Here is a 25070-nt window from a genome sequence, read left to right on the forward strand (position 1 = left end):
ATCTGGGAACTGGCTCCACCTTCCGGGGACAGCCAGACGTCCGGGCAGCGCTCCGGCAAGGTTTGGGCTAGCCCGCGAGCCGTCGCCCCGCCCCGGCTGCGGGTTGGCCCCGTCCTGGCTGCGGATTGGCCCCGGCCCAGCGCAGCGTTGACTCGGGGGACCAATGCAGAGTCCGAGGCTGCTTACGTCACGTCGTTCCGCCGGCCGCTCATTGGTGCAGATCGGACAAATCCCCCACCCCTCGGCCGGCAAGGGCACTGCCGAGACCAACCCGGTTACTCCGCCTTCCCGGCCGCGGATTGGCCCGTGACGGGACCTGTTGGTCGCGGTGGTGTCTGGGAAGGAGAGAAAATGGCGGCGGAGCCGAGCAAGACGGAAATCCAGACTCTTTTTAAGAGGCTTCGCGCAATTCCGACGAACAAGGTGCGTGAGCGGGAGGCGCGCGGGGTCTGCGCCAGCCGAGAAAGCCTCTCCTGGCTCCCCTGGGGCCTGAGGGAGAGAGGGGCCGACGTGGGCTGTTTTCCTGGGGGGTCAGCACCCAGCCTCGACTCGGGAACCCTGATCATCGCTCATTTCCTCTTCCATTTAGGCCTGCTTCGACTGTGGCGCCAAGAATCCGAGCTGGGCCAGCATCCCATACGGCGTTTTCTTGTGCATTGACTGCTCGGGGGTGCACCGCTCCCTGGGCGTCCATCTCAGCTTCGTCAGGTGGGGGCTCCGTGCGCCTGGTGTGCTGCTACCCGGGGCTGTGAGCTCAGCACGGGAGAGCGGCTGCGTCGCCTGGGACCGCCCTAATTCGGTGTTCGGATACCTCCCCGCCGGGGGTACGGTAGCCGCCCACGGGAGGGAGCCGCCTGTGCGAGCCCCTTGCCACATAGGCGGTTCATCTCCGCGTCTGGGTCAAAACTCCCTTTTTTCTTGGCCGTCAAACTTGACACTTTGAGCGTTAGTTTGAGGGAGAAATTAGCTGCATTGACCTTGTCGTTGCTGGTACATTCGTCGAGTACGTTTGAAGTGAGACTGTGGCTGTCCTTAACGAGGAAGCCAAATCCAAGCTTGAGTGCCTGAGAATTTCATCTCTTTTCGGATCTGGAAAATAATTAGTACTCTTTTGACTAGATGAGTTGAAGAGCAAAGCTTTCCTGGACAGGGTCGAGTGGACGAATAGGGTGGTGGCTGATTAATGTTTTTTTGGGCGCCTACTGCAGCCCGAGGCCAAATGACAGGTTTGGGTCTGCCAGGGAAGGGTCTCCTGGTATCCGCTGGTGGGTGACACGCAGCCCTTGCACACAGGTCCACAGAGTTGGATTCCAACTGGAGCTGGTTCCAGCTAAGGTGTATGCAGGTCGGCGGGAATGCCAATGCGGTAAAGTTCCTTCTTACCATCCTCCCGCCCCATTCTTCTGCCTGGGTACTAAAGACTAATTTTACAATGACTTTTTAGGAGGCCTTCTCAGTTTGTCTGTTCAGAGAGTTCTCTGGCCTATAGCAACCCTGCACTGTTCTCTAAACTTGGAAATGGCTTACTGTTCTTCCCAAAGGGGCTTCAGATTCAGACTAATCTGGATAGATTTTTTGGGGGAAAGGCCAGGGGAGTTGGGGCCTCTGCAGTCATCCAGGTCTTGTGGGCCTGGATGAAGGATGGGCAGAGTGGGTATGGCACGCTGTTCTCAGGCAAGGTTGAGTGAGGGCTGGGTTTCAATCAGCCATCTCAGAGGGTGGGAGGCTGTGTTCTTTGCAGGAATTTTTGAGTAACTTTACTTCTATGAAAAACTGCTGGTATCAATAGAGTACATCATCCTGTATAATTAATAACCAGGCTGTTGTAAGGGGGTGCCTCTTTTGCTTTGGGGAGAATCACCTGTAGCATGCTCTCTTCTCTTCTTTGCTCTCCAGACAGCTTTCTTCCGCCAACATGGATGCACAGCCAGTGATGCCAACACCAAATATAATAGCCGAGCTGCCCAGATGTATCGGGAAAAGATCCGACAGCTGGGGAGTGCGGCCCTGGCTAGGCATGGCACTGATGTAAGTGCCTATTCCCTGGGGCTGGGGTAGTGGGGTGAGTGGGAATCTTCAGAGCCCTGTGTTTCAAGGCTGTCTTCTCTCTTCTAGCTTTGGATAGACAATATGAGTAGTGCTTCCAGTCACTCCCCGGAGAAGAAGGACTCTGATTTCTTCACAGAACACACTCAAGTGAGTGCCCACAAGGAATGTTTCCCACTATTGTTCCTGACAGGTGATTCACTTACCCAGGCCAAGGCCTTCTGCGATCATGGGTGTGGATTCCATTGGCCTTGGTGTGATACCTCAGACAGGGAATGTCTGGGGCCCACTGCTGGGTAGGCCCGGGTGTTTCCTTCTCCCAGGAGTGGGGATGCAGTGTGGCCCTCTCTAGGAACGGACCCCTGTAAACTGGGATGTTAGGGAGGAGAAGTTTCTTTGAAGGCTCAAGAGGTGTCAGGAACCTCAAACAACTTTTCCCAGATTCTTTCCCTATAAGAAAGGCACTGTGAGGGGGCTGGCCCGGTGGCACAAGCAGTTGAGCGTGCGCTCTGCTGCAGCGGCCCGGGTTTCACAGGTTTGGATCCCGGGCGTGCACCGACGCACCGTTTGTCGAGCCATGCTGTGGCGGTATCCCATATAAAGTGGAGGAAGATGGGCACGGATGTTAGCCCAGGGCCAGTCGTCCTTGGCAAAAAGAGGAGGATTAGCAGATGTTAGCACAGGGCTGATCTTTCTCACACACACAAAAAATGAAAGGCACTGTGGTTGGGGACAATGAAAGGATCCCCTCCCTAGCAGCCCCCTGCTGTGAGGTTTCCCCTCTGCTGGCACTGGGTGCTGTAGTAAGACTGTCTCAGTCTGATTCCCTGCTCCTCTACTTAGCATTTCTAGGATGGTGGCTAAGTCACTTCACCTGTCAAAACCTCAGTCTCTAAAGTGGAGATATATTTACCTCATTGAGTTTGTTGTGATAATTAAATGTGTTTATATGTGAAAACCCTTGAGACTTGTGCCTGGCACATGGTAAGTATCCAGTAGTGGTTAGTGGTTATTAAATTAGAGGAATGGGCTCTGGCTCTAAGTAGGTAGTGGAGGTGTCTGCTCGTTTCCTGCTTCTTTTCTCCATAGTGAATAGCAACTATAATTTGAGTCAGTAACCTCATGGGCTTGGAGTAGGGTCTTGTTTCCCCAAAGTTCTTGTAGTTTCTTGGTGCTCCCTGCCGTCAGGAATGACTCATCTAGGTTTCTGTGATCTGGCCTCCTTTTCAGCCCCCTGCCTGGAATGCACCAGCCACTGACCCAGCAGAGACCCAGCAGCCAGCCCCATCAGAGAGCAGTGGCCTGGCACGTGAGTTGAGCCTGGATTCCAATCAAGTGCCCTGGTCCTGGGAGAGGACTTGGGGCTAGGAAGGGGACACCTGGCCAAGGGAATAGGAGTGGGAGGTCTTCTGTATCTCTGGGTGGGCTGGGATTCATTTCAGTCCCGTGGAGGAAGTGGTAGGCATTCCTTTTATCTTTTGGTGGCCTCAGCAAGCTGAGGAAAGCCAGTGCCCCCTACTCTTGTCCCATCATTTCCCTTAAGGGGAGGTCACAGGAAGCTTTGAGCCTTACACCTGATTCCCACTGTTGTGTCCACAGAGCCGGAGCATGGCCCCAACACAGACCTGCTTGGCACCTCACCCAAAGCCTCTCTGGGTCAGTATGCCAGCTGGCAGGGGTGGGGCGATTGGGAGGGGGTGGGCCTCAAGGGCTGTTTTCAGATCTGCTGCCTGGTCATGTGGACTGAGGCCCCAGGAGAGCAAGCATCTGACCTCTCTGGAGTGGGGATTGGGATTGAATTCGTGGCTGCATCGTCAACTGCCAGGATGTTAGAGCCAGGCCCTTTGAATTGATGAACCTGGGTGGGCTGGCCTGCAAGGCCTGGGGTCTGCCTCCGTGGCTGGGGCGGGGTCTAGCCAAAGTGTTGGGAGGCCAGCATGAGACTGGACACCTCACCCTGGGGTCTGAGGCAGGATTGGCCTGTCCAGTCCATGTCATGGGATGGGGGGACAGCTCTGAGCTGCCCGTGGCCGGAGGTGACGTTGTGCTTTCTCAGTCAGTCCCTGGCCTATCTTTCAGCACTTTTCTTCTCCTTCCTTAGTGTCCTTCAGACTTGGTTCAGGGTGAACAATCCAGATGTTGACCTTGGTTTGTTTTGTTGACCCTTGGGGCTTGGGACAGAAAGCCAGCAGAATGACTGTCAGACTGACCCCATGAGAAGGCTGGCATGGTTTGGTTTAAAGTGGGGCCCTGTGGAGGCCTCTGAAGATAACTGTGGCGTCTGGGCGTGGGAGCTATACGGAGGCTCTGGGGTGGGCCCCTTGTTAGCCACAAGTCTGTTTCTCTCCAGAGTCCATGTGTCTGTCACCTAAAGGGGCCCTTCCTGCCAGAGGTAATCAACAGCGGCTTGGGGAGCCCAGCCCTTTGTACGCCAGCTCCCTGCTCTAGGAGCTGAGGCTGGTGTTTGGCGTCAGCCCCCTGCCTAGCAATCTTCCTATTGGTTCAGGGACTTTGACCGTCTGGTGCTACAGGTCTAGGTTCTTGTCTCAATCTGCTGGAAGTCAGTAACCTCCCCTAACCTTGTCTGTCTGGCTTGGACTGTCCCGACGCCATTGGTTTGAACTGGTGGTGGCAGCTTTGCCTTCCCCTGCCTGAGGCTGTTGTTTCTAGATGCTCTTGCTGGGAAGCTGCATGGTGTGGACTGAGCTGCTGCCTCTGACCCCGCTTTGTCTTCACTCATGCACCCTCTTTCTCACACAGAATTGAAAACCTCCCTCATTGGCAAGAAGAAGCCAGCAGCAGCCAAGAAAGGGGTAGGTGGGGAGAGGCAGTATGATAGAGTGGTTAGGGGCTGGAGTCCCACTGCCTGGGTTCACCCCTTGACCCTACCACTTAAACTGGCTGTATGACTTTGGCAGAGGGACTTAACTTCTCTGAAAATTATCTGGGAGGGCTGTCAAGATGCCCATCTTCAAGGGGCTCCTGGGAGGAATCAGTGAGATCATGCGCATTGAGTGCTTGGCACATTCTGATCCTGGTCAGCATTAGCTGCTGTCCTCAGGCCCTGAGGCCTCTGCTGGGGTTGTGTGGGCCACCTCATGCCCTCCAGCAGAACCACTGTTCTCCCTTCACCATGCTGACTGGGCTCCTGTTTTTTACCCTAAAGAAGGACCCCTTTCCTTGTGGGTGTGGCTGGAGTACCAATGCCTGGGAGGGAAGGGAGGACATTTTGGTTGGCAAGGCCTCTGTCACATGCTTCTCCTTCCAGCTGGGTGCCAAGAAAGGCCTAGGGGCCCAGAAGGTGAGCAGCCAGAGCTTCAGTGAGATTGAGCGACAGGCCCAGGTGGCAGAGAAGCTCCGTGAGCAGCAGGTGGCTGATGCCAAGAAGCAGGCCGAGGAGTCCATGTGAGTGTTTGCCGGAGGGCCCCAGCTCATGGGGTTGGGTGGGCAGGCAGGACAGGTCACGAAGGATGCTGGCCTCTGACACGTTTGTTCCCTCCAAGGGTTGCCTCCATGCGTCTAGCCTACCAGGAGCTCCAAATTGACCGTAAGAAGGAGGAGAAGAAGCTACAGAATCTGGAAGGGAAGAAGCGAGAACAGGCAGAGAGGTTGGGCATGGGCTTGGTATCCCGAAGGTGAGGCTCAGCTTTGGGGTGTGGCCGGGCAATGCCATTGTTCTTTTGGGAACCATTGCAGGTTCTTCCTAGCAGTTTGGGGTTCTAGGTTTAGTCTCCCTCTGGGGCTGAATAGATGGCTTTGCTTGTTGTCTTAAAGTGCCTAGTACCGTGTTTGGCACATAGTAGGTGTGTGCTCACTAAGTATTTGTTGAAAGAATGAAATAGGATCAGGTGCTCTTTCAATATATCGAAGAGACTATGGTGGTGTTTCTTGATGGGAGGCTAATGGCATTTTGAGTGGTGGGACAGGTCTTTGCTTTTCAAGACCTCCCTGAGAACTGCAGGGCTTTTAGCATCCCTAATCTCTGTTTGCTAAATGCCCTTTGTGCTGCCACACACCATCCCACTTGGAAATGCCCCCAGACATTCAAATGCCCTTTGGTTGGGTGGTATCCTTCCTGTTTCAGGGCCACTGGGTTTGTGTTGCTGTGGTTTTCTTAAAAACAAGGGCCACAAACCAGTTCTTGTTTGCATTTTGTGTGCTCTACACTGAGTTAACATCTAGAGATTTCTAGAGTAATACTAGATTTTTGATCTCGCTTGAAAATTGGCATATCTGACAGCACTGGGGCCAGCAATCCTGGCTACAGTTAGCTTGTGCTGAGTGGTGGCTGCTCCTTTAGAGGGGGGCGTGAGCTCTGTCATTGGCCTAATGTACTTAAACACAGCAGTCCTGTGCAGGAGGTGTTGTTACCCCTTTTTATAGAGGAGAAAATTGAGACTCAGAGCAGTTAAGCAACTTTTCTGAAGCCCACGGATCTAGTAATTGGCACAACTAGGTTTTGAACATAGAACTATTTGATTCCAAATTCAGATTGTGTGGCCATTATGCTCACTTCTCTGCAAGAAGATAAGGCTGGATATTTCTATGTAATCTTTCAGAACATGTGCCAGGTGGATTTAAGTTATTCCTGTTCAGTCTGTATGCTACTAGTGTAACCCACAGCTAATCGGAAACATACCATTTTAATCCCAAAAAGGACTTTAGGTCTCCTCCCCTTCTCTGTTTTGGTCACAGGAATTACTGGGTTAAAGGGTAGGAACCATTTTTCAGCTGTTTTTTCTTTTTTGTAGTGCAGAAGAATCTTTTACTTTGAACCCAGCCCACCCTATTTAAAGCTCTGTTGCAAAATATTCACTCCTTGGGGTTCTGCCATCTAAAAGCTATAGATATTTTTAAATAAATTTATTTAAATGAAATTAATCCTTAAAATGCCTCCGTGGAGCATGACACAGGAGGAAAGAGAGGCATTGAGAGTTGGTCCTGCTGCCCAACTCAAGGCCTCTTCTCATTGGGAATCCAGACAGCAGATCCAGGTCTTAGTGCATAAAGCGGGGCTCTGTACTTTGAAATGCCACCTGTAAACAAAAAGCAGGGCAGCGGGGGTGATGGGATAATTAAGAACTCATCCTTTGATGCTATTAGATTCCTTTCTCTGGTTCTGGGCATGTTTCATCTTTCCCTTTTTGTGTGTATGTAGCCATCTTGCTGAAGGATGTGGCTCTTAGGGCAGCAAGTCTGGGAGTTGTTTTCCAGGACAGAGAGCACTACCATTTGGCGCACATTATTATTAAAATTACAGCAGGCAAACAGGCATTTGCCAGGGAAACGCTGCTTTGAGAGAACAGAGTTGGTGTGTCGACACTCGAGTTGACCTGGGTCCCAGCACTCTCTGCTGGGTCCGGCCCAGCTCTGTGCATGGCCGGGAAAGGAGGCTCTGGTGGTGCCCAGGGAAGGAGAAGCCAGGTTTATGCCAGCACCGGGCCTCTTCTCATGTGTCGTGACACTACTGCTCACCACTGCTCTCCTGCTGCGGCTCTGCTCTTCTCCACAGCTCCGTCTCCCACTCAGTGCTGTCTGAGATGCAGGTGATCGAGCAGGAAACCCCAGTGAGTGCAAAATCTTCCCGCTCGCAGCTGGACTTATTTGATGATGTTGGTACTTTCGCCTCTGGACCCCCAAAGTAAGGTTATTGTTGGGGTGCAGACTTGGTCACCATGTTCATCTTCAGGCTTCTCTGAGCCACTCTACTGTCACCCTAGGTACAAGGACAACCCCTTTTCCTTGGGGGAAAGTTTTGGTTCCCGCTGGGATACAGATGCCTCCTGGGGTATGGACAGGATGGAGGAGAAGGAGCCAGAAGTGACCATCTCAAGCATCCGGCCTATCTCAGAAAGGTGGAGTGGTCGTGGGCGGCACTGTCCAGTAGAACTTTCTGTGGTGATGTAAATGTTCCGTATTTGCACTGTCCCATGTGGTAGCCACTAAATATGTGATTACTGAGCCTTTAAAATGTGGCTGGTGCAACCGAGGCACTGAATTGTCAATTTCATTTTAGTAACTTAAATAGCCACATGTGGCTAGTGGCTACCGGACTAGACAGTGCAGGAATCAGGCTTTCGTTTGAGCTGTGCTTTATCATCACAGAAGGCCTAGGAGCTTCTTTTGCTCGAGGTTCATTTCTCTGGAAGGAGGGGCCTGATTTTATGCTTCATTCCTGTCCTCCCAAGCTGGGTTTCTGGCTCTCATCTTACTTATTTTTTTAAAAGCTTATTCCATGTTAATCTGGGCATTGTTTGATAAATTATCTGCAAATAATGCATTTGTAAAATGGGGACTTAAGTAATGACTCCACAGGGCTGCTGGAAGGATTAAATGTAATGGAACTATAAAACACCTAGCCCAGTGTTTGTGTGTATCAGTGCTAGGTAAGAGTGACCATACGCCTTTTCATCCATACTGGGTTGCTTTTGAGAGTAAAAGGTGGGTAGTATTAATAATTATGCCAGGAGAGTAGGTATAAACCTTCGGCAAACGGAGACATATGGTCACCCTAGTGTTAGGCCAGTTGTAACTAGGGATAGAGTAGCAGGAGTGACATAACATCCTGAACCTTGATGAAGCTGGAGTGGTTGGGGCAGATGCCTAGGTCCCTCCAAACCATATTTCCATGCTGCCTAGCAGAGGTAACATAAGCTCTCTTCCTCGGCTTTAATGTGGAGAAGGGAGGGCCCTCATCTGGGCGAGAGGGCCCCTGAGTCCCAGAGCTATAGCCACATGGGGCCAGTGCTGCATTTTTTGGTGTCTGATAGTAATGGGAAAGGTCAGGGATACTGTCCCATGTCTACCCTGTAGAGTCACAAACCGGAGGGAAGTAGAAAGCCGGAGCTCAGGCCTCGAGTCCAGTGAAGCACGTCAGAAATTTGCAGGAGCCAAAGCCATCTCGTCTGACATGTTCTTTGGGCGGGAGGTGGATGCTGAGGTAAGTAGTTGTCCACCCTGAGCCTGGAGGCAGCAGGTAGAAGCAAGAGCTTCATCCCTGCTACTCCTTTGGGCTTTAGCACCAGGGTGTCTTGGCCTATATGAGTTCTTGGGTCACTGGCCAGAAGATCCCCAGGCCCTGCCTTTTCTTCACCATAGTATGAAGCCAGGTCTCGGTTACAGCAGCTCTCAGGCAGTAGCGCCATCAGCTCTTCAGACCTCTTTGGGGACGTGGACGGAGCTCATGGAGCAGGTAGGGCCCCAGTGGTGTGGTTGGCACCGGGCGAGGCCTGTGAGCAGGGCTGGAGGGCCCTGTGGACTGGGAAGGGCTGCTTCCTGCAGGGTTCTGGGTCACCCCTCCCCTTGCTTTTACAGGTGGCGTGTCTCTGGGGAATGTGCTCCCCACAGCTGACATCGCCCAGTTTAAGCAGGGTGTCAAGTCTGTGGCTGGGAAGATGGCTGTGCTAGCCAATGGTGTGATGAATTCTTTGCAGGTGAGCCTGGGGCTGCTTGCGCTGGGGTGGGAGGGGCCTAAAGAGCAGTGTTGGAGTTGGTCTTCAGCACCACATCCAGACACTGCTGCTGGGTAGCCCCTCAGCCTGAAAGAGCATTTACTTTTCCTGGAGGGGCAGCTTTCTTCCTTTGAGCTTGGTACCAGGGCTGGGCCTCTCCCTAAGGTGATGCCATGTCTGCACTGATGTTGCCCCTAGTGTTGTCACCTGTACTACTCTTTTTCTTCCTGCCCCAGCTTCTGTGAGATCAGGCAGGGCTTCCCCCTTGGGATCTGGTCACAACAAAATATAAAACAGTCTCTGCCATGGTGAGATTGGTGCCTGATTCCTCCCCTGGGTACCCCAGTCCTGCGGGGTGTGTTGGGGGAAGGGTGTTGTGGGTTAGAGACTCTGACTCTCTTTCTTTTTTTCTTCCCCATCCCCAGGATCGCTATGGTTCCTACTGATCCATGCTTCATGGCTCAGGCACATGGTGGTGATGGCAGCAAAACCCCCATGATTCCCAGCGCAGGGATGCTTGCCTTGTGGAAGCTGGGGAGGAACTGATACTCTGTATGTGTGGTGTGGGAGCGGGGTGGCCTTTGAGGATCTAGGGTGAGGGGATGGGCAGTGCTAGCCCTTGACCTCTGCCTGCAGATGGAGCTCTTCATCCCCCGCCCCCCACCCCTCTGTGTGCTAGGTTATTGTCCTTCCAATTCTGCCCCTAAAGCTGCTGCTCACTTGTCCTGCCGCACTGGGAGGGGGGGTGTTCCCTCAGGATGGCTTATTCTGGGTCCAGCCCTTCCCCAAGTAGGGAGAGGGAAAAGTGTAGGGCTATTCTGCCGGCTCTAGGATCCTTCCAGGTCATCTGGGGGTTTGGCCCCCATCCTCTGGCACCAGTGGGGAGGTCTAGAAAGAGTTCTGCTGTAGACCAGCCCCCAGGGGAGGGAGGCTCTGGACTGGCTGCTGCTGTTGCTGCTCCAGTGGCCTCTTCTGGGCACCAGGAGAGGGCAGGAAAGGGGAAGGACCTTCATCTGGGCCCTATTTAGTAAGGGCTAGAAATTTGACATGGTACCTAAAGGTTTCATTTGGGATCAGACTGGAGGCCCGAGTGATCTTCTGTCTCATCACCCCTTTTTACAGTGATCACTTGGAGGATTACTTCTCCTCCTGGGTGTCTCGGAGTCCTTCTGTACCATCCATTGTGGACCACAGGACCCTCTGTCCCTTCCTGAGACTCTGTCCCTTCTTCCCCTGCTTGGTGGGTCTCATCTGCCCTGTGCCCTGCTCCGGATGCTGTGAGTGTAATGCTGGCCAAGGAAGCAGAGGACATGAGGGACAGAAGCAGGCTCCTGGGGCTCAACTTTCTTCCTCTGCATCATGCTGGGCTTAGAGGGGCCTGGACAGCACCCCACCAGTGAGAGCTTCAGGCGCCTACAGAGCTGCAGGCCTGCCCCTGGCCACTGGGCCAGGCACTGTGTCATCCTTGGTGCCATCTCTCCCTGCCGTGCTGGCAGTCTGGGCTCACCCCACCCCCTGTGGGTTGAGGGTTGGGCTCCCAAGCAACAAACCACTCTTCCCCCAACCCCCTCCCCCAAAGGGATGTGACTTTCTTTCTGGACTGTTTGTATTGAAACAAAGTGGTGTCAAATAAATCCCCAATGGGGCCCCAGGCCCCTCTTGGTCTGAGTGAAGTAGTGTCCTCTGGATCCTGCCTCCCTGCCCAGTGCAGGCCCCTCGCCTCACTCTCTGGGCTCCCACCGATAGGGGTAGGGCGTTGTTGCCGAAGCTGAGGGCACTCTCTCCGGGGCCTCCAGCTTGTCTCTTCTCTGAAAGCCAAAGGCCCCTGGCTCCTCGGCCCTGTGCTGCCGCGAGGTCCGGTGCAGCCTCGACCTCACCACCCTGTTGCACGCGGAGGAAAGAGCTGGTGTTAGTTGGACCTTTAACATCCTCTGAGCCATACGGCTGCAGGCAGGCGAGCAGGCTCAGCAGCCATGCACCTCACCCCAATAGTAGGCTTGTCTGGGGACGCGGTTCTCAGTGGAGTTGGAAAACAAGACCTTAATGGAACCCTTTTAAATCCAGGAAGAAAGGACGTGTGTGTGTGTGTAAACTCCTGGCCTGGCAGCCCCGTCCCCTCTAGGGGCTCCTGGAACATCTCTCTGCTACCTCAGGCGTCCTCAGGGTATAGTTGTATGCCATTGGTCTGGGGATGGATGATTAGGATGAGTGGAGAGAGCCGTGGGGCTCTAAGCCAGTGATTTCCAAAGTGTGGACCTGGGACTTCCAGCTATGGACGTAATCCAGATTTCTGTTCCCCATCCCAAACTGGAGCTTGGTAATATGCACTGTAAACAGCTCCTCGGGTGATTCTGGTGTGTGCCAGGATTTTCGAACTGCTCTCAATCAGCTGGAAGTTGCAAATGATTGTGGGCCCAGAGAGCTCACCATGTGGCCTGGAGCTTCGGCAGGACTGGAACGTCCAGTGCTGACCCGGCACTGCCGGGCGTTGGGAGTCAGTTGCTCTAACTGTCCAGGGGGGCTGGGCTGGGCAGGGGTGAGCCCAGGGAAATGTATGTGCCTGGTGATGGTGACCTCTTTGGCTTTGGAGGAGGCAGACTGCTTCTGCTTGCGTCCCTAGATGGGTTTTACTTTTCTGGAGGACCCCTGCCCCGTTCCAGGAAGTTGAAGACCGCCTGTCCTTACCTTCCTCCAGTCTTAGCTGGAAGCTTGGACCCCTCAGGCCTGTCTTGTTCACAGCTGCATCCCCACTGCCCTGATCCTGAGCAGGTGCTTGGCAAATGTTTGATGAAACTAGCCAGAAGGCTCTGCAGTGCTAACCCTTTGTGGCCAGTGTCTTTTTTTTTTTTTATAAAGATTTTATTATTATTTTTATTTATTTATTTATTTTTTCCCCCCAAAGCCCCAGTAGATAGTTGTGTGTCATAGCTGCACATTCTTCTAGTTGCTGTATGTGGGACGCGGCCTCAGCATGGCCGGAGAAGCAGCGCGTCGGTGCGAGCCCGGGATCCGAACCCGGGTCGCCAGCAGTGGAGCGCGCTCACTTAACCACTAAGCCACGGGGCCGGCCCTGTGGCCAGTGTCTTTAAAGTTATGGGAACCCAGCCTTGAACCCTGTGAGCTTGTTTTCTGAAGGCCCATTCCAGCTGTGAGCACCTTTCCTTTGAAAGGCTGCTGTCATGTGCAGGAGGTAAGCCCCTCTGCTCGTTATCTGAGGCAGGTCTCCAGGCTTGAGAGGTCCTCCCCACCTCCCAGTCCTGCCAGAAAAGCTGAGACTGAGCACCAAAAACCCAAACTCGCCCCTTCCCTTCACCCCCTCCTCCGTCTAGTGGCCTTAGACTCACCACTTACCAGACAAGGGACTTTATTCATTTCACATACTTAAGTATTAGACACAGGAGACTTGAAGCAGATTTTGAAAGTGAAATTGTCATCTTGCCCACCCTTCATCCTGTCATGGCTAGTGGCTGTGTCCTCCCATTACTTGCATCACTGTATTGTCACCCTTGATCATGCAAGGCTCTGCACGGTTATTCAGGGTCTCCCCCTTCCTGGAGTTGCTGTCAGATGACCCTTATGTGGGAGCTGTCAGCAAAAAGCTGAGGCCAAGTCACTTTCCCCGTGGCCTCCGCTCAATCTGCTGTCAGCTTGGGGCCTGACTAAAGCACAAAGGCTGACAGGGCAAGGGAGAGAAGGCTCTTAACTTTTTAGGGTCACTGCTTGGTTTGGTTGATCATCAGAACTCCTCTGGTAGGTCTTTGGGCTAGGGCCCTTATCGGGCCTTTTCACCAGCAGAGGGCAGCATGGCACAGGCATGGGAGAGGAGGTGGGGTGAGAGTCCCAAGGGCTGGGTGGGAGCAGGCTACAGGGTGTTGTAGACAGAACCCTTCAGACTCCTCAAGTCTCAGACTCATCTGTCTCTTCAGTGGAGCCATCGCTCTCTGCATCCACTTTGCGGATGTGATGGAGGGGTCTCCAGGGGGAGCCAACCCGGGGAGGGGTCCTGGAAGGCAGGCAGCTGGCCTCTGAACCGGCAGTGACCGAGTTGACCAGGCCTGGGACTTGGGCCAGCCTGAAGGAGGGAAGAAGCCCAGAGGGCAGCGAGATGCCTCCTGTCCAGAGACCAGGACCTCCACACTCACTTTTTTTTTTTTGTGAGGAAGATCGGCCTGAGCTAACATCTGCCAAACCTCTTTTTGCTGAGGAAGACTGGCCCTGGGCTAACATACATGCCCATTTTCCTCCACTTTATATGGGACGCCGCCACAGCATGGCTTGACAGGTGGTGCGTCGGTGGGCGCCCGGGATCCGAACCCGGGCCGCCGCAGTGGAACGTGCACCCTTAACCGCTTGTGCCACCAGGCCGGCCCCTCCACACTCACTCTCGCATTTGGGTGAAACCATGGGCTGTATTCCCAAAGGACTCAGGATACCTCAGGCCTCTGCTGGCCCCAACCCTTCCCTGATGGATGGGGGGTGTTATGGACAAGTGCTGTGTGACCCATGATGGGGCACTGCCATGTCCAACTGAGGTTTGGCTCCCACAAGGGGGCGGCATCTTCCCACCTGACACTTACAGCCGTTCTAGCTCCTCATCCATGGCTGGGTCGTGCATCAGGTCCCCTTTGTCAGGCAGAGCTCCTAGGAGATAATTGAGGGGCACAAAACTTAATCCGAGGGTTCTTCAGCCATGTTCCAGTCAGACAGCCCCATTCACAGCAGATGTCTCCATGTCCCTCACCTTCACGTCTGCCTTTTTGCTGACCCTGGGAAGGCTGATCTAAGAGATTTGGGGAAGAGCTCTTAAAAGAAGTTGAAGAGGACCGCAATGGGGGCAGGAAGTCTTGGGTACTGCTGGGTAAATTTAGTGAACCCCGCTGCCTACTTTCCCGACTTTGGGCAGAGACTACAGCTGTGAGACATCCCCACATCTCAAGGTCACTGCAGAAACAGGGCAATCCCCTTCCAAGACTAGATGGTGGGTTTTGAGCTGGTGCTGGGGGTTTAGTTCTTCCTTGAGCAACCAGGTACTGGGCTGAAAAGGAGCCAAAGAGAGGATATGGCCCAGGCTAACCCCAAAGACCGGAAATTATCTAGCTTTGTGCCCCCAAATTAGGGTGACACCACTTTGGAGACAGAATGGTCAAAAATGCTGCCTCAGCTCCTCCAGGGAGGGTCCCATGGGTGAGAGGAGAAGGCTGGATCAGCATCAGACCAAACTCTCTTCTGTGTGGCCAGAAGCTGCCAGGAGGGGGCGCTGTCCCACCTCCGCTCTGCCACAAACCTCTCAGAGCCGGTTTCCTCAGCTATAAACTAAGGGAGGTAATTCTCTGATATTGGGACAAGGTAAGAGGAGGGAGTCTTGGATACTCTCCAGGGCTGTTAAGAGTGGGAGGGAGGGTGAAGCTGAAGCCTGCAGACAGAAAGATACCAGCAACCTGTCGAGGGAAGAGAGCTTACTACGGGTCAGAACCTAGATTTGGCAGTTAACAATGCTGGTCTCTAGAAAGCCTCAATCTTAAAATGACCCATCTGGCTCTAGTTTAATTCTCGACTTTTCCAAAGCTTTTCCAGATGATGCCTCCCGGCCCCTTTTGCTCTATGTTAGTGGTTTTCAAACTGTGTCCCACAGAAGCCTCTCAGTGTGTGTGTGTGCGCGCGTGTGTGTGTCTTGAGGACTAAGGGAACAGGACAACCCCTCGCCACAACTGGCAGGAAACTGGCTGCAGCCAGGTATCTCCAGATCTTTATTTCATACACTGGAGACACAGGTGAGGGCAGAGACCATATGCTTCTTTCTATCTCCCACTCGACCCAGCATTAGTGCTCCATAAAAGTGGTTGAATGAGTGAGTGTTCTTTTCAAAGGCCCTAGAAAAAGTGAGGGCATGAGGTTAGTCCAGGCGGTGAGCCAGATGCCAGTTAGCACTCCTTTTCCTTCCTAGCAGCTGATTGGTGGAAAGGAAGGGCGGGCAGCCAGTTACCTAGGAGCACGACAGAAAACCTAGGCAGATCCCACCTGCCGCCCCCTTACTCTTGACTTCTGACTCCTATTTGCCTCCTTTCTAGTCCTCGTCCAGCCGGTGACCTTGCCTACCAACATCACTTAGTTGAGGGGTTCTCAGCCCTGTGCATGTCTTAAGCACTGATTGAGAATAACGAGGCTGCCAGGTGGCATCCTGCCTGAGAGGGCCCTCAGTCACTCCTGCTGGAGTTTGTGCTCCCGTGTACCCCAGAGCACCCCCAGCAGGCTCTGTATCGTGTAGGCTCTAAAGCATCTAGCCAGTACTTGGCCTACTGTGGCTGGCATTTAAAGAATGTTGAATATCCTTCCCTTGACCCCATTCCCTTAACTGGCACAAGGCAGGGGAATGCCGTGTGTCTCTTCTTTGAGACTCAGGAAGCTGGGATCCCAAACACACCTGGATACCTCTCCAGCTCCGGTGGATGGTGGCCTGGTGGCTCTGCCCCTAGGAGAGCAACGGGTGTGGGAGGGGGAAGAGCGAGGTAGGTGGAGGAGGCCAACCAGTGAGAATAAAACAAGGGACAGGAAAAACTGGGCCACTGCAGGCCTCTCCCCACTTTTTTTTTTATCCCGTTCAGATTAATCAGACTTGTTTTTTTCCAGCTGAGATAAAAGGCCTCCCCAGACACACCTTTGCTCTGTTTACCAATGGGATTCAGGTCTCTTTGATATATAATCTCCAGAGCCACTGAGTAAATAGCCCTGTGTCTGCCCAACCTGCTGGCCACTCCCCAAAGCAGAACTGGGGATTCTATGGGGAGGGGCTGGGCACGCCTCTGCCTTGGGGAGGCTGCTTCATGTTGGGGCAGGGCCTCAGCAGGGAAGGCTGTCCCTTACCACGGGAGTGTGAGAGGCTTAAGAGGGCATGGTCTTGTGCACATTCCAGCTCCCTAGGTCTCAGAGTCTGGCCCTGAGAAGTCAAGGCAGGGACGGTGATGCCCCCTCCCTATGGGACCATGTCTGCCAACAGAGGCCAGCTCCTGCATGGCTTTGTATGGTGGGGGCAGGAGAGGCTAGCCACAGCTAGCTCTGGCTTACCTAGGGCTTGGTTGATTCCATGATGCTTTGAGAGAGCCACAAGGAATCCATAGAAGGTCAGTCTCTGAACGTTGCTTAGGACCTCTTTGACAAGGGCTAAGGGTGGGCAGCTAGAAAGGAGAATACAGATACTCAGCAAGTCTGAGTGCCATCTTTTCATCCATATGTCAGGCTTAGGAGGTGCCCAAAGCCAAGACCGAGGGACTTCCTGCCTTGGGGGCCCTAAGACCCTGAGAGAGCACAGCAGATCTCTAGGAGCAAGGCCTTGATTGTAGACAGAAGGGGCTGGCATGTTCACTAACTGGTGCTTTCACTAGGGGGCAGTGGGAGGGAGGGGATGGGGACATGGCAATAGGTGACAGCCTCTTCTTGGAAGAGGCCAAAACTGGCTTCTCTGACTTAGTAAGGGGACTTTGTGCCACACAGGACAGCTTAACTCTCCCTTTCTGTACAGTGAATTCTTTGTACAGTGAATGTCTTTTCCTTCTCTCTAAAAAGTCAAGGCCAGTCTATCTCGTGGCAAGGAGAAGGGGGCCAAGCTGGTCACCTACAGCTGGTCTTGCCCAAGTGGACGTAATCCTCCCTGTGTGAGCCACCTGGGAAGCCTTTCAGTCAACAGCCTGGTCTGGAGCAAATGGCACTGCTCTAATTTGTGCTATGGCCTTCCAGGCCCCTAGAAGGCCGGGACCAATCAGAACACCCCTGGGGCTGAGGCGGGGTCTGCGGGCCCATTGCTCACCTGTACTTGTGCCGGTCGCACAAGTTCTCCAGGCACTGGGAGAACAGCGACGCCTCCACTCCCTCCAGCATGCCGGCCTCGCCCAAGGTCGGCCGCTGGCGGTGCTGCCCGCTGGACGACGTTGGCACAATCACTGCATTGGGGTTCTTGCCTGACAGCAGGTCCTGATAGATGGCAGCCACGCTCTCCAGGAATTCTGGGTACCATGGGTGGAGGGGCCACAGGTCAGGCAGGGAGGACATACCTCATCCCTTCACTGTGTCCTCCCTTCTGTGTTTGTTAGTTCAGCTCCACACCAGCCTCTGTGCTCAGTGCATGGTGTCCTGGGAGCAGGAGTCCTCGACCTTGTGTGACCACCACACTCATGAGAGATGACACTAATATGTGTTTCAGCTCCCATGTCCCCTCCTCTGGGTAGATGCTCCTAGAGTAGGTGAGATCCCCCATTACATACTTTCAGAGCACCCTGTACTTCTTTGTAGCACTTACCCAACGATGAATTTCCTGTGTAATTATTTGTTCACCCTGTCTTCTTGCTAGAATGGAAGATCCTTGTACAAAGGCAGGGATTATGCCTTGTTCGTCTTCCTTCCCAGCACCTAGCGCGGTGCCTGGCACATGTTAAATGCTATAAATATTTTTTGAAAGAGTGAACATGTATACGCTCCCACTGGTAACCCCATCTTGTGAGGCCACCTGCCTCCCTGATTCAAGAAAGCATGTTGGAACATCAGTGAGGAAGAAAAAGCCTGCAAGCTGCTAACTTAATTAATAAACATTTGAAATTGTTTTCAAATGTTAGTAGTTGAGCCATTGTTAGTGAGCAGTGACCTATGGCCTGTCCACAGCTGCCTGACACACACTGTTGTGCAGTAGTGATGCTTGGGCCCGACGCTGTGCCCCGTCCTGGGAGCACTGCGAGGAGACGGCCTGGGAGGCAGTAAGGGGAAAGGGTTCTCCCGAACTTGGCTGCTCCTCCTCTAGGGCCCAGGAGCTTCAGAGAAAGGGGAAATAGATGCCTGGAGCTGCTAAGAGCAGGTGGCCAGACCCCAGGCTCCAGCCCCAGCCTGCCCAGGCCCTTGGGCTATCGTCAAGGAAACAAAATGTGGCGCCTGAGTGAGGTCCGGGCTGGCTGGGGCTACCAGTTGGCAGGAAGGCCATGTCCAGGCTCCAAGGACAGCCTTCTGTTTACTGGAAGAGCCCATTTTAAACAAGTTTGTTTATGGACATAGTCAGCAATTTCCAAACCCAACATTCCATTTGATGTTGCTGTGTGTGTGCTGATGTGCATTTGGATTTATTCTTCTATTTTTATTCCACCTGATTCCAGAAGGGATTTAAGGGCACAGCTGGTGTGAAATGGGGAGCAGGGGAGAGTATGAGATAGGACTGGTGTGTGCTTACTAGAAGCTGTGTGGATGGGAAGATGTGCGCCCACACATATGGTCAGGGCCAGGGCAGAGACCTTCGATGGTAGTAACACAGCAGAGGGGCCGAGAGCACTGGCTCTGGGGTGAGCCCGCTGTTCTCGTCTGGGCTCCGCCACTTACTAGCTCTGCGAGTTTGGCTCGTTACCTCGGTAAGCTTCTCTCTTAAAGGACCTGTCTCTTAGGGTTGTTGCAAGGATTTAAGTGCTTAGTGCTATGCCTGGCACATAGTAAGTTTTCAATAAATAGTGGATTTATCATGTATTGTTATAACAGCATGTATTGCTGTTGTTGTCATTATCATTTAAACTGATTTGTTGTGCTGTGGACCGGAAGCACTGTGGTTTTCTATGTCTTGAGGAGGCTGAGGGAGTAGGCTCTGCAGAATGAATCTTGTGACCACCAGCAAGAACTAGACATCCTGTTAGTGACCCGCGGTGCAGCACACCACCCAAGGAAGGGGAGGAGAGAAGGGTGTGTGCCAGGCACACAGATGGAAAGGGCCACAGGGTAGGAGAGGGAGACATGGTCCTGACACGAGCCACATGGGGCCCTGGAAGACTCTCACCTGAGTAGTAAAACTGGATCTGGAAGGCAAGAAGGAAATCTGAAAAAGACATCAAGCAGTCCATGGCATCGTCCATGAGCACAATCCTGAGGGGGAAAGAGAGAAAATGAGAGAGAATGTGTGTGTCTAGGTACTACCAAGGGCAGGCTCCCAGTTCTGTCTCTGTGGCACCAGCTAGTGGATGGAGCATGGGGAGGGAGGCGGGGGAAGAAGAGGGTGCAACTGTAATGCAGCCAAGGTTTCTTTTCATATATTTAAGCAGTAAATCCTTTTATCCTGCAGTGAGGACCATTTAGTTCAGAATAAATACAGCTGATCAGAAAAGGCAAAAAGAACAGCCAAGAGGTTTACAGGGGTCTTGGCAAGTGGTACTGAGATTTAATAAGCTACCAAGGGCCAGAACAGCCACAGGCACCTCCACCCCGGGCACAGATGGCAGACAAGGGAGGAGGGTGCAGAGCTACGCCCCGTCTTGTGATGCCACTGCGGCCCCTGCTCCTCCTTGCTGTCCACTCTCACAAGTTGCCTGCCTCCTGGTTTTTCCTCTTTCTCGTCCCTCCCACTACGCACCCCCCTACCCCCCACCCCAGGAAGAAAACCATGTGATGACTAAAGGGATCCGACCCAGGCCATATTCATACTCTGCTCAGGGCCTCATCGGAGAGAAGACAGGAAGGGAAGGAAATTAGCACTTGCTGGGCTCCGTCCATGTGCCAGGCAGGGTGCCAAACTCATCTACTGGAGGGGAGCTCGGCCCCCATCTGTTTTGGACTGGGCCCTTCTGGCTTTATCTTTTCTTTTTTAAAAATTGTTTTATTTTGCTGTCTTGTGTATTTTTCTAAATGTCTCTCCACCTCCCTGTGTCAGAGGGTCCCCAAACTTGAAGCTGGATCAGCTCCAGACAGAGCCAACATTGCTCACCTCTGGGAAAGCTTTAGAGAGAATATAACGTGAGTGGCGCCCTGGGGATTGTACAAGGCAGCTGGCCCTGGTTTCAGATCTCCCCAAAGAGAGAAAAGGGTTCCTAGATCTAGTCTTTAGCTGTAATAATGATAATGGAAACAGGCACCATTTACTGGGTACTTACTTCATGGCTGACACTGTACAAGGTATTTAACCTATATTGATTAAATTTTATCCCACAACAACCCTACGAGGTAGGTCTTGTTATTACTCCCATTTTACAGGTGAAGAGACTAAGTCTCAGAGAAGTCAACTTGCCAGGGTCACACAGCTGGTGAGTTTGCTCGACTCCACAGGCTCTGTACTTTCCATTAGGTCATACTGCCTCTTTTAAAATAAAGTTACAGTAAACAAACACTAACGTTTTATTTCTTAGTTTCTGTGGCTAATTTATCTTCTTTTTTCTCACTTTTTTTATTTTTTGGCTGAGAAAGATTCGTCCTGAGCCAACACCTGTGCCAATCTTCCTCTACTTTATATGTGGGACACCACTAGAGCATGGCTGGTGAGTGGAGTAGGTCTGCGCCCGAGATCTGAACCTGTGAACCCAGGCTGCCGAAGGGGAGCATGCAGAACTTTAACCACTCAGCCACGAGGCTGGGCCCTCTTCTCACCTAAGGCCTTAACTGTTTCTCATGTAGCTCTTGAGGGAGAAAAAATCCGCCTCAACTACCAGAGTTCAACATTAAAATTTCAACTGGAAAAAAATTCAAGGCCAGAGGGAGGGAAGGAGCAATATTGCCGAAGGCCACAGGAGGGCGCCCTGGTTCTTCCATCAGTGGCGTGTGGGAGCAAGCGCGGGGCCCCATGCCAAGTAGTTACCCCCATTTCTCATAACCTGAGAACCCAGACAGGCCAAACGCAAAAGGGCATGCACAAAGCCCGGATTCTGACATCTAGATGGGGAGGGAGAGGCGAGGGCAGGGAGGGTGGCACCCAAACCACAGCGGAAGAGCTAGCTCTCCCAGGAGCACGCAGGGAGGAAGAGCCACCAGCACCCAAAGTTATTCCTTCCCAGGCTCAGCAGAGAAGGAAGAGGCCCAGAGGAGAGAAACCAGTGACCTCTGCTTCCTGCCTTCCTCCCCAGACAGCTAAGAACAGCTAAGAGTGGCCTGAAGTTAATTACTACGGAAGAGCGCCAGCCTGAGAAGATCCCCAAGCAGGACCCCAGGAAGGGCAGCCACAGCCTGTGAAGACGTTACTTGGTTTCTCTTGTTTATCAACCTGCACCCTGTGCTCCTGTTTATAGCACTAACCTCCATTTACTATTTCTTTATCTATTTATGCATTTATTTATATTGCGATACAATTCAACTCCTTTGAAAGTGTACAGTGTTTTTTAGTCTATTCAGAGTTGTGCAACTGTCACCACTGTCTAATTCCAGAAGTTGTAATTCTTGCTAATCAGCATGCTCCTGAGACAGGCCCTGCCACACCAGGGTGTCGAAGCCAACTGCCATCAACATCTTCCTCTCGCAGCCACAGAGAGGCCTGGAAGCTGCAGCAGGACCTGCCCTTCCAGCTTCGGAACTGGCCCGCGGCTTTCTGCCAGGGGCCATCCTCGACTGTGAGCGTTAGCACCCTCCTGTAAGATGGGCAGCTGGGGGAGCGCGAGAGCACAGCCGTCAGAGGGCAGGAGCCCCGCCGGCGTAAGGGTGGCTGTCTCTGTGGGAGCAGGGCAGCCCTGGGTGGGCTCTGGTCTTGACCTCTGCTCCTTGGTGGGCTGAAACTTACACTGGTCAGCAGGGACCAGCAGGATAGTTGGGGGTGGCAGACGGTGCAGGGGCTTTCTTGCTGAGGGACATGTGGCTGGATCCCTGCAGCACGTGTGCAAAAGGCAGAGGGGTTTTCCTAATCGCAAGCAGTGGGACTGGCTGCCACAAGAGCCAACTGGATCTCGGCTTTCATTACCAGCAACACCACCCACCACTCTGCTCACCAGGGACCTGGGAGTCCTCCTGACATCCTGGAGACTCCCTGCCTGCGCGCCCCACAGCCATCAATCACCAGTCCTATCAATCCTGTCCTGTCATTTCTCGTGAATCCACCTACTTCTGTCCACTTCCACGGCCACCATCCGACGCCCACCTCCACCTCTTTTTCCTGGGCGAGTGGATGACCTCCTACCTAGTTTCCTGCAACCACTCTTGCCGCCTTCTGAGTATCCATACTACGGTCAGGAAGATCTTTTTTAAAACGTGAATTTGACCATTTTACAACTCTGTTTAAAACCCTTCCCGGGCTTCCCCCTGACCTTAGCAGGAGCCCCCAATCTCATCCTAGCTACGAGCCCACATGACCCACCCTCTGCCTCCCCTCACCTCTCTAGACTCAGTGGAGGCCACAGGCGGCTCCCTCACTATGTTCCAACCACACTGATCCTCAGTTCTTCCCAACGCTCCCTCCTTCCTCGTGCCCTTCAGGCTAGCCACTCTGGCCCTCTACCTACCATGCTCCCCGCCCTTCATGCCTCTATCCTCACCTACCCGATGCCTGCTCGTTCTTCAGGTTGCAGCCTACACAGCACCTCTTTGGGAAGCCTGCCCCACTGCAGACTAGGGTAGGCCTCCCTGCGACTGGCTTCCTCTGCGACCTCCTCACACTGTTCATGTCTGTCTTTACCCCAAGACGTTCAGATCCCCCAGGTGACACCTCTGTCTCTCTGCCTCTTGCTTCACTCCAAGGTCTAGGATGGTGCAGGCACACAGTAGGCCATCAGTAAATATTTGCTGAATGAAGGAGAGCATGGAGAAATGTGTAAGAGAGGCCACAGTGCCCTTTTCTTTGCCCCTGGCCAGGTGACATCTGAACACTACATTCAGCTCTGGTCAGTCCATTTAAGAGAAATAAACTGGAGTCACGGAACAGGGGGTCAGAGCGGTGGAGAGTCTGCAAACCATGCTATCAGACAAATGGCTGCATTTAGATCCTTCTGCTTGGAAGAGAAGACTGAGGAGGAAGTGAGGGCTGAGACCTGACCCTTGAAGGGCTGCCTCCGAGGGAGATGTCCAGGGATCTAGAGTTTGGCTCTAGAAGACCTTTTCAAGCTGCCCAGCTCTGGGATTATGGCTGCTTTGTAAAGGAGTGAGCTGCTTGTTCGCTGGAGATATTCAAGCAGAAGCCAGAAGGCATGTACTTCCCAAAAGTATGAAAGAGCTTCTTCCAGTTCTGACAGTGTTTTCCCAAGGGTGGACAGAACTAACAGCTTTTCCTGTTAGCGCTGGTTGTTTTGGGGAAAAAGCTTGCTGTTTGGAGGACTGTGGCTACAGAAAGTCTGAAAGACTTACAGAAAGGTGCTTTTCAGAAACATCATGTGCTGCATTGTCCATCTCCAAACTAATGCTCTGACCCATGAAAGGTCTGGGTATCTGGCACTGGACTCTTGGCAGACTGTGGGAAAGACAGGCAGGCAGCTACAGGGGTGTTGTTGCCTCTGGCGACAAGGATAACCCCAGGTTGTAGGCCTTACATCCCACAGACAGCTCCTTCACCCCGAACTCAAACTTGTCACCACCCCCAGAGGCTCAAGCAGGAATCTCTTGGAGACGAGGTCATCCACATGTGCTGTTTTCCAGTTGATGGCGGTTGACTCAACACCCTTCCTGCCAGAGGCCTTCTGCTAACGTGCCAGCTGCTTCTGACACCTGGAGGGGCTGGCCGCCCATGCTTTGAAGTGGAGCCAACAGGAGCTGTTGCCAACAAGAGTCTGTACAAATCTATTGGATCACAGAGGGATCCTTGCAGGCCAGGCCTCAGGGCGAGAGAGAGGGACTGGGGGAGAAGTAAAGGCAGTCCGGTTCAGGCTGGCTCTGAGCAGAACCATGTGAAGGGTGGAGACCAGGGCAGGCGACTGGAATGAAGAAAGAGCACTTGGCAGGGTCCGAGCTAATCCTGAGGGGGCTGGCCCTTCTCTCCCTCCCTTGCTGACTTCCAACAGCTGGGGTGGGCGGGCTGGCTGGCTGAGAGTTAAGTGGGTGCCAAGGAAGTAACAGCTTCCAGTCGGAACCTACTGACTCGCCAACTTCCTATTCACGCCTAAGGGTCAGTGTCCCTGGTCTAGTGGCACGAGCTGTACCCATGTCCCTGCAGGTCTGGCTGAGCAGCCCTGGGATCAAATCCCTGATCCACCACTCACTGGCCAAGTCACCTTTTCTTGGGCAAGTCACCTTTTCTCTCTGAGCTTCAGTTTCCTCATTTGTAAAGAGGAGATAATCATAGTTTCCATTTCACAGGATTCTTGTGGAGAGTCAATATGATGTACTGTGTCTAGTGTATAATAAACATGCAAAATAAGTGTTAGTTGCTATCAGTAAGTGTATTATAGCTGGTTGAAGGTGCTGGAAGAGCTCAAAATAGCAAATAAAAATATAGCTCAGAGGAAGTAGGTGCTGCCAGCACCCAGCCAGGCCGAGGCTCTCAGGCGGAAGCTAGCTATCTTGTTTCGAGTCTACTTTTTGGGGAAGCCAGGCCTTAGCCAGGGCCAGAAAGAGGAGCCACTTTCCATGACTGCACTTCTTTGGGGAGGTCACATGGCCAGTGTCTTTCCTGGTGCAGCTGAAGCGTGTCCCCAAGTCTGCTGGGCTCCCAGCGCACCTCGGCAGGCTGTTTTAACGTTGCGACCTTGAGTGAGAGGGAAACTACACCCCGGCTACTTTCTGCAGGTGGGAGAGAAAGCCTGCTGTCTAGTTTTCCTGGGACACTTGCTAGGGTTGCCCCTCTTCTGGACTGGGCTGTACAAGCTGCCACAAGTCCAGGCGCTCAAGGCAGCTGGGATGCCCGGGTCCTTGCTCTCCCCTGGCCCCAAGCTGCACCTC

At 53.1% G+C, this 25070-nt stretch overlaps 2 protein-coding genes across 4 annotated transcripts in view; one reads left to right on the plus strand and one right to left on the minus strand.

Annotated features, from left to right (window-relative positions):
- The first annotated feature begins 261 nt into the window (after window positions 1-261).
- Window positions 262-11170, plus strand: ARFGAP2 (ARF GTPase activating protein 2). Its single transcript, XM_004436927.3, has 16 exons — window positions 262-423; window positions 590-708; window positions 1294-1366; window positions 1897-2028; window positions 2116-2196; window positions 3277-3355; window positions 3646-3702; window positions 4807-4859; window positions 5315-5451; window positions 5550-5681; window positions 7559-7687; window positions 7767-7901; window positions 8860-8986; window positions 9145-9238; window positions 9361-9479; window positions 9923-11170. The coding sequence occupies exons 1-16, from the start codon at window positions 352-354 to the stop codon at window positions 9941-9943; spliced, it is 1560 nt and encodes a 519-aa protein (XP_004436984.1). The 5' UTR covers window positions 262-351; the 3' UTR covers window positions 9944-11170.
- Window positions 11091-25070, minus strand: part of CSTPP1 (centriolar satellite-associated tubulin polyglutamylase complex regulator 1) — a 185199-nt gene continuing 171219 nt past the window's right edge. The window contains exons 5-9 of one of the 3 annotated variants that reach the window (XM_004436930.3): window positions 19294-19379; window positions 17299-17494; window positions 16560-16669; window positions 14075-14138; window positions 11091-11378 (exon numbers count right to left, since the gene is read on the minus strand). In XM_004436930.3, the coding sequence (XP_004436987.2) occupies window positions 11219-11378; window positions 14075-14138; window positions 16560-16669; window positions 17299-17494; window positions 19294-19379 (616 nt within the window). In that variant the 3' untranslated portion in view covers window positions 11091-11218. Of the gene's footprint in view, window positions 11379-12815; window positions 13570-14063; window positions 14139-16559; window positions 16670-17298; window positions 17495-19293; window positions 19380-25070 lie in introns of those variants that run through there. The other 2 variants (XM_004436929.3, XM_087423021.1) reach the window with 2 other exon arrangements.

The sequence above is a fragment of the Ceratotherium simum genome, chromosome 34, assembly GCF_057802395.1.
Source record: "Ceratotherium simum simum isolate JZ-2026a chromosome 34, ASM5780239v1, whole genome shotgun sequence".
In the NCBI taxonomy this organism is placed as follows: Eukaryota; Metazoa; Chordata; class Mammalia; order Perissodactyla; family Rhinocerotidae; genus Ceratotherium; species Ceratotherium simum.

What these genes read in the sequence shown, in the direction of transcription:
- ARFGAP2 (XM_004436927.3), top strand. Translation starts at nt 352, where the DNA reads ATGGCGGCGGAGCCGAGCAAGACGGAAATCCAGACTCTTTTTAAGAGG. An exon ending in TCGGCGGGAATGCCAATGCG is followed by an intron (nt 1,367 to 1,896) that starts GTAAAGTTCCTT and finishes TTTGCTCTCCAG; the next exon opens with ACAGCTTTCTTCCGCCAACA. An exon ending in AAGCAGGCCGAGGAGTCCAT is followed by an intron (nt 5,452 to 5,549) that starts GTGAGTGTTTGC and finishes GTTCCCTCCAAG; the next exon opens with GGTTGCCTCCATGCGTCTAG.